General features: G+C 40.9%; 1 protein-coding gene across 1 annotated transcript in view; it reads right to left on the bottom strand.

The window, feature by feature from the left end:
• Positions 1–6,616, bottom strand: part of LOC116687553 (integrin alpha-5) — a 42,757-nt gene that overhangs the window by 25,875 nt on the left and 10,266 nt on the right. Inside the window, exons 4-10 of the mRNA XM_032513013.1 lie at positions 6,294–6,417; positions 5,574–5,635; positions 5,344–5,389; positions 5,068–5,193; positions 3,252–3,296; positions 2,933–2,976; positions 2,770–2,826 (exon numbers count right to left, since the gene is read on the bottom strand). Coding sequence (XP_032368904.1) covers positions 2,770–2,826; positions 2,933–2,976; positions 3,252–3,296; positions 5,068–5,193; positions 5,344–5,389; positions 5,574–5,635; positions 6,294–6,417 — 504 coding nt within the window. The remainder of the gene's footprint in view (positions 1–2,769; positions 2,827–2,932; positions 2,977–3,251; positions 3,297–5,067; positions 5,194–5,343; positions 5,390–5,573; positions 5,636–6,293; positions 6,418–6,616) is intronic.

Below are 6,616 nucleotides of genomic sequence, written 5' to 3'. Positions count from 1 at the left end.
TATTTTCAGACATTACCATGACACATTAGAGAGTGACAGGGTGTCTGAACTGAAGCACAGGAAACTTCCAAAAAGTTACACGTGTTTCCAGTGACCTCATCCTTCGTTTTTAGTGTCTTGTTTAAGCTTACATGTCTCTCCTTTCTCTATCATTTCACCCACGTTGTCTCTCTTTCTCCATTTCTTTTGCCACCATCTGTCTCACCATCGCCCCATCCACTCACTCATCGTTGTTGATGGCGGTGACTGCCACTGCGTAGCCGAAGTAACATAAATCAAACTGAGGCTCAGGACAAAGTTCAAATTTCCTGCTTTGCCGGATACATTCACACTCTTAGAAATATGATCAAGACTTCCTATAGAGCTTGACCACTGGGAATGTTCATCTGAGATCTCATCTGAGGTGAGATCAGCAAGCTAAGAAAAGTTGCCCCACAGACCAATTTCAACAATCATGAGCCATATTTAGGAAGTGACTCCCTCCCTTACATACTATAATATATATATATATATATATATATATATATATATATATATATATATATGTATCCTCATAATATCGCTCAACCTGAGTATGAAGTCTGTAATTTAGACACAACATGGAATTTTAACTAAATGGAAAATGGCTGAACAGAGAAAATGTTGTATACAGGCATGACAAATGCCAAAACTTGCACAAAACCCCTCTGTTGTGTTTTCACAGCTGACTTTGACTGCACAGTCCAAGCCCCCACAGGGAGCAGAGAGTCCATTAGCCAAGAGTTTACCTCAGATCACTCTCACTTTGACTTAACAGTTTACTCAGAGCCCTCCGCCCTGAGACTGACACCTCTGAGCAGTCACTGATGACCTCCCACAATGAACACACATACACAAACACACACTTTGGGATTCAATGTGTGTGTGTGTGTGTGTGTGTGTGTGTGTGTGTGTGTGTGGTGTGTGTGTGTGTGTGTGTGTGTGTGTGTGTGTGTTTGTGTGTGTGGTGTGTGTGTGTGTGTGTTTGGTTTGTGTGTGTGTGTGTTGTGATGTGTGGTGTGTGGGTTGGGTGTGTGTGTGTGTGTGTGTGTGTGTGTGTGTGTGTGTGTTTGGAGTAATGAGGAGAATGTAACTCTCTATCTTGTTTTCAACCTTGTTTTCCACAGTTTGTTTGGCTGGTGCTGTTTCAGTTACATCACGTCATTACATGTCTTCTTCTTCTTATCACTCCATAAATCAGAAAATAGTAACAGCCATACGATCAATTTTCACCATGTTTTTAGGAATACAATTTCATACAAATCAGGCTATATATGAAACAACCCCCTGTAAAATCCGACAGAATGTAAACGTTTGGTGCACAGTGCTACTACTGCCCCAGTTGATTACTTCAGGTAAGACAGTTGTTTTTTTGTATGACAAGTTTTGGGAAATGCTATGTTTAAATCTGAAAATAAGGCATTATCTAATGCCTATTTGGTGAATTTAGAAGAAACATAAAGACACAAAAAAGTGACACAAAAAAGTGAAGTAAAATGAAACACCTAAATGTGTATTTTGGATGTTTTCTATACACTAGCCTGAAAGAAGACATGTCAAGATTGACCAGTGCATGAAAACGTTTTCTTTCCTGTAGTGCATTGTCTTGACGACACCCAACTGGAGAATAAGCACCACCAACGGTTAATTTTTGTGAAAGTCCAACTACTAATAATCACATGACAGTAGTTGATGGTAATGGACATTCATTTATTATTTGTTTTGCCACGCGGGTGACAAACCCCGGTCTCCTGAGTGAAAGTCCTGAGTTTGACCCATCCACCACCCCAACCAACCTCCGTGCGCAGATGATCTGCCTTACATACTTCTCGTTAAACCCTGTGTAGCAGCTGCTCTCTCCGTACGTCATACAAACACGCAGGGCACCTTTTTCGTCCCTTTAGACGCTGACAGCCACTGTCCAAACGTCCGTATTTTATAAGTTCAGAGTGAGAACGGGTTGGAAATACAGAGAGAGTTATGTTAGGCTGATAGTCATAATTAGCTTTGTGGCAACTGATTTAGCAATGCCTTAAATGTAACGGATATTCATCAATATGAAAAAGGAAGGCTTTAAAGGCTATTTTAAGAAATGTGACAATAAGCTGGTAACACGTTACTTAGTTACCAGCGCTAGCTTGGCTGAGTTATTATGTAAATTACTCTAATCTGACCACGCGTTTCTATTTCTAAACCAGTAATCAGATAAAGTTACTTATCCAAGTCACTGTGCGTTACTACACTATTTTTGTCATTTTCCTTAGTAAAAATATATATTTTTACTTTCTTCTTGCATCTCGGGGAGTGAAGTCACGTACGCGACAAGTCACGTTTTTAGCATGTGGACATTTCACGTGTACCACGCAGCAACACAAACGTAAAAAACAATGGAGGCAGGAGAGGGATGTATCTATAAAGTAACTAAGTTACTTTTTCAAAGTAACTATGGCAACACTGGTGTCAACTAACAAATGCTGCCACTCTTTTGTACTTCCCAATTTTAAAATCCCATGCTGAATCAACAGGAACACTATCCTGGTCCGCTGCTTCTGGGTTTGATTTACTGCTTTTAGAAACCATGAGCTGTGCGTACTGTAAGCATGACCTCTGACCCCGGTATAGGCCGTCTCATCACGGGGGACATTCCTTCATCTCCAGCCCTCCTTTACACATGCCACTCTAAATATGTACCCGCATATGAAAATAGGGGCCAGGCTATTACAGAAAATCTCCAGCCAGATGTTCACATACCTGCTCCCCTGTCAAGTTCAGCATAGACTTCAGATCCCTTCCATTTAATATGGAGACCTGTGTTGAAATGGACAAAAGTAATTATCTGAGTATACTGCTAGTATATACGTTTATGTTTTGTAGACTGTTTGCACTGGAAAATTAAAATGTGGGGACTCCTTACTACACCATACAGCATGAGTCCTTTTGGAACTCCTGTGATGAAATCTGCAAAAAGAAAAGAAAGGCGCAAAAGGTCAGGAGGGATCAACTCAAAACACTAAGAACTGTTGAACTGTAACCAACAGAAACACCGTTTACACACTATTAATTCTTTGGGTCTCTAAATGTTCTTGCTTCCTGAAAGACTTCATAATCCATCAAAACAGAATTAATGTGTTGAGACTGAGTAGTGAAATATTAGACAGAACTTGGGATGGGGGGTCAGCAATCCCTGTACTCAGCCATGCATTTTGGCTCTCTACTGTAAATATGACCCTTACCTTCCTTATCATCCCCACTGAACTCGCCACCAGCCACAGAGTAACCTGCAGGATAAATGAAGATTAAAGATGCAGTCTGAAGGAGAGAAAACAGCGGAAAGTGGTGGATATAATGAACGTTTTTAGGATCCATGATACAACACCAAATCAGTTTGAACTTAGAGGGGTTATAATTATAATTATTAGAAGTCATAACAACATGTAGCACGAGTGTATTTTTGTTGTAGTAGTTGTGATTACTGTTAAAATAAAAGCTTTCACACGTTGGCGGTGTCGCGTAGCGCTTCATCATTTTCACATAAACTGACAATCTTAAGAGTACTTCACTGACTGAATATCTTCCAGTGCCTATAACCTTTACCTATTTCAAATAGACCTTAATGCAACAGAGTTTTGGTAAGTTCACATTTCTTTCTAACTCCACATCCAACACTACCGGTGATTAAGTTGCATTGTGGGTGAAATAGGCACCAGGTTTAACTTTATTGGAGTTCAAAGCTAAACTGATGGGGTAGTGTTTCAAAAAATCAGATAATAAAACTATTCCTCAGCCTCCTGGAAGGGGAGGAGCACTCTCAGCAACCTTAATTTTTGAAAGAAGTTGACAACCTGGAACAATGTGAGTTGTTGATTTTGCTACTTAAAGTTGGGCAAAAACATGGGGAAGAAAGGAAAAAGAAAAATCCTGAGGGTAGCGGAGAAAGGTCTTCAAGTTGCACTAAAAAGCTGATATCCCCTTGGGAGCATGACTAGGCTCAGTATATTTATCTGCCAATGAAATTGTGACATACAGTGTCTCAAGTCATGTCATGAATTGTGTTTTCCAGCAACCAGTGGCAGCTGTGGCTCAGTGGTAGAGCAGTTGCCTGCCAATCGGAAGGTTGGTGGTTTGATCCCCGCCCCTGCAGTCATTGTCGAAGTGTCCTTGGGCAAGACACTGAACCCCGAGTTGCTCCCGGGGCTGCGCATCGGAGTGTGAATGTGTATGAATGTTTATCTGATGAGCAGGTGGCACCTTGTACGGCAGCCCCGGCCACAGTGTATGAATGTGTGTGAATGGTGAATGTTTCCTGTAGATGTAAAAGCGCTTTGAGCAGTTGTTAAGACTGGAAAAGCGCTATATAAATACAGCACATTTACATTTTGGCTTAATAGTGAAACAAGAGGAAAGGTCAAGAGACTGAGTATCAACAGCTAATTCATTGCAATCCAAAAGCTCTTTTTCAGTTTTCTGTGTGCAACGTTGACAATTTAAAATGAGGGTGGTGTTACTGAGGAGCTCATGTATTGTCCAAACTGGAAATAATTCTTCCTCTGGGGAATGTAATGAGAGAAGTTTAGGTTGATCTTCCAGTTAGAGTTTTTTTATTTGGGCTTTTCATTTTCTTGACAGGGAATTGCCCAAATGTGGACTTAATGGTGGTGCTAGACAAAAGGTCAGAGGGTGATTAACTCCTCAGGTGATAACCTTTGGGAACCATGAACCTCCATAATCAAATGTCAAGGCATTCTGTTGAGATATGTTGCTCTCAACCAAATTGTTAAAGGTGACATGTAAAAAACTTATTCAGCGCTTGTGCACATACAATTGGGTATCTGGAGATCCTACCAAAAAACTGTGAAATAAAACAACCCAGTCAGTTTTAAACATATATACTATACATATATAGTTGTTGCAGTCTGATGACAGAGGCATGAGTAGTAGTAAAAGTAGTGTTTGCCATGTCAGCAGCAGCAGTACTGTTAGGGTTAGTACACTGCATTAGTAAAACATCTAATTCTAATAATATGATTTGACTCAAGTGTACTTCCTTACCCAGGTAACTGTCATCATAGCTCCCCTGCACCTGTCCTGTCTGAATCTGCCCGGCGACTGACAGCAGGAAGTATGAGGGGTAGTAGGCCTTAACAATCTCCTCTGTGGTGGCTGAGATCAGCTGGCCTAAGGGACGAATGGGTAACAAAGCGTTAAAGGCCAGAGATTAAAATAAGATGTCTGACTTTTGAACTCTGGCCCCTGAATTGTTCCAATAAAGTTTGTTCATTCAAAATCACTCAAAATCCATGCTGCTCCACGTTCTTTAGAGCTCACCTTGCCAGTAAAAGCTGCCTGGTCCTCCAAGCACGACCCTCCCGTCCTGTAACACACAACAGTTGCCAGAGCTGAGGGGAGGAGTCACCAGTTTCATCATGAATTTCAAACAAACTCTGCAAATATGATGTACACAGCAAAATCCACTGCTTACATCAGCCAAAACAAAGACACAGCAACTATGTGATTATGTGAAAACCAGCAAAAATTCCAACAAATATTTATCTTACCTTGGTGAAGTCTGCACTAAATCCCCCCTGGCAATAGCCTTGTCCAACAGGTCCATGTCTTTCTGCAACAATGAAAAGCACAGAACATGGGAAACACTAATAATCATGATAAAAAAGGTAGACATTTTGTTCTGTTAAGGGGAACATTATCCAGTGTAATTTTTTTGTCAGATTGAAATTGTTCATTGACCCACAACTGGATTCCAGACACTTATAAACAACAGAAGAAGTTTTGGCTCTCTGGTTCAGCTGAAGAGTTTTAAGAGCGGACATCAAAGGTACGCTTCATAAGACAGGCCATATATACAGTATATGTGCTGTATTGTGACTATTCAACACACACATATGATACCAGCTGTAAAAAATTCCAAGTCAAAAGAGAGATAAAAGGAGTTTAAATAATTTCTATCGATCAGGTGGACAGAAACATGATAACAAATGATTGTTCTCTGTGTCTGTTGGATTAATATATGTTTGCTAACATGCTGGCCTTACCCATACCCAGCCTGGTCGAATTTGCATTTCCTATAATTAATGACCAACCCTGCCTCTACCTCTGATTGGCCGGTACGTGTTGCCTTCATTGGTTGGATTGGTTAGGTTCAGGCATGGGGAGTAAGAAGGGTTAGGGTAAGGGTGAGAATACCAGGGTCAGGGTTGTCATTAGCCAGTCAAATACTCAGTAAGGCGATGGAGGTGGTTATCATTGCAGTAACTCACCTGTTCGGCAGGGAGCATACTCCACAAAGGTTTTGAGACTGTCTACAGAGAGGTAGCAGGTTCCCGTGACATCGGCGAAAGGTGCGTCATGTTCTGTCCTCCAGTAATACCTGGGAGCACAAGCCTGGCGAGCACAGACAGACGGATCAATGAATTGTACGTGACCATCAAACAAGAACATGACCACATTTGGTGGTTGAGAAGTCTTAAAGAGCTCATATTATGCTTTTTGGCTTTTTCCCTTTTATTTATTGTATTATATATCTTTTTTGTTTTACAAAGTGAAAAAGCCCAAAGACCCCCATAGGTACTTACCATCTCCA

Source organism: Etheostoma spectabile, chromosome 4 (genome assembly GCF_008692095.1).
Source record: "Etheostoma spectabile isolate EspeVRDwgs_2016 chromosome 4, UIUC_Espe_1.0, whole genome shotgun sequence".
In the NCBI taxonomy this organism is placed as follows: Eukaryota; Metazoa; Chordata; class Actinopteri; order Perciformes; family Percidae; genus Etheostoma; species Etheostoma spectabile.
The sequence above is the reverse complement of the archived record's forward strand: the minus strand, read 5'-3'. Positions and strand labels throughout refer to the sequence as shown.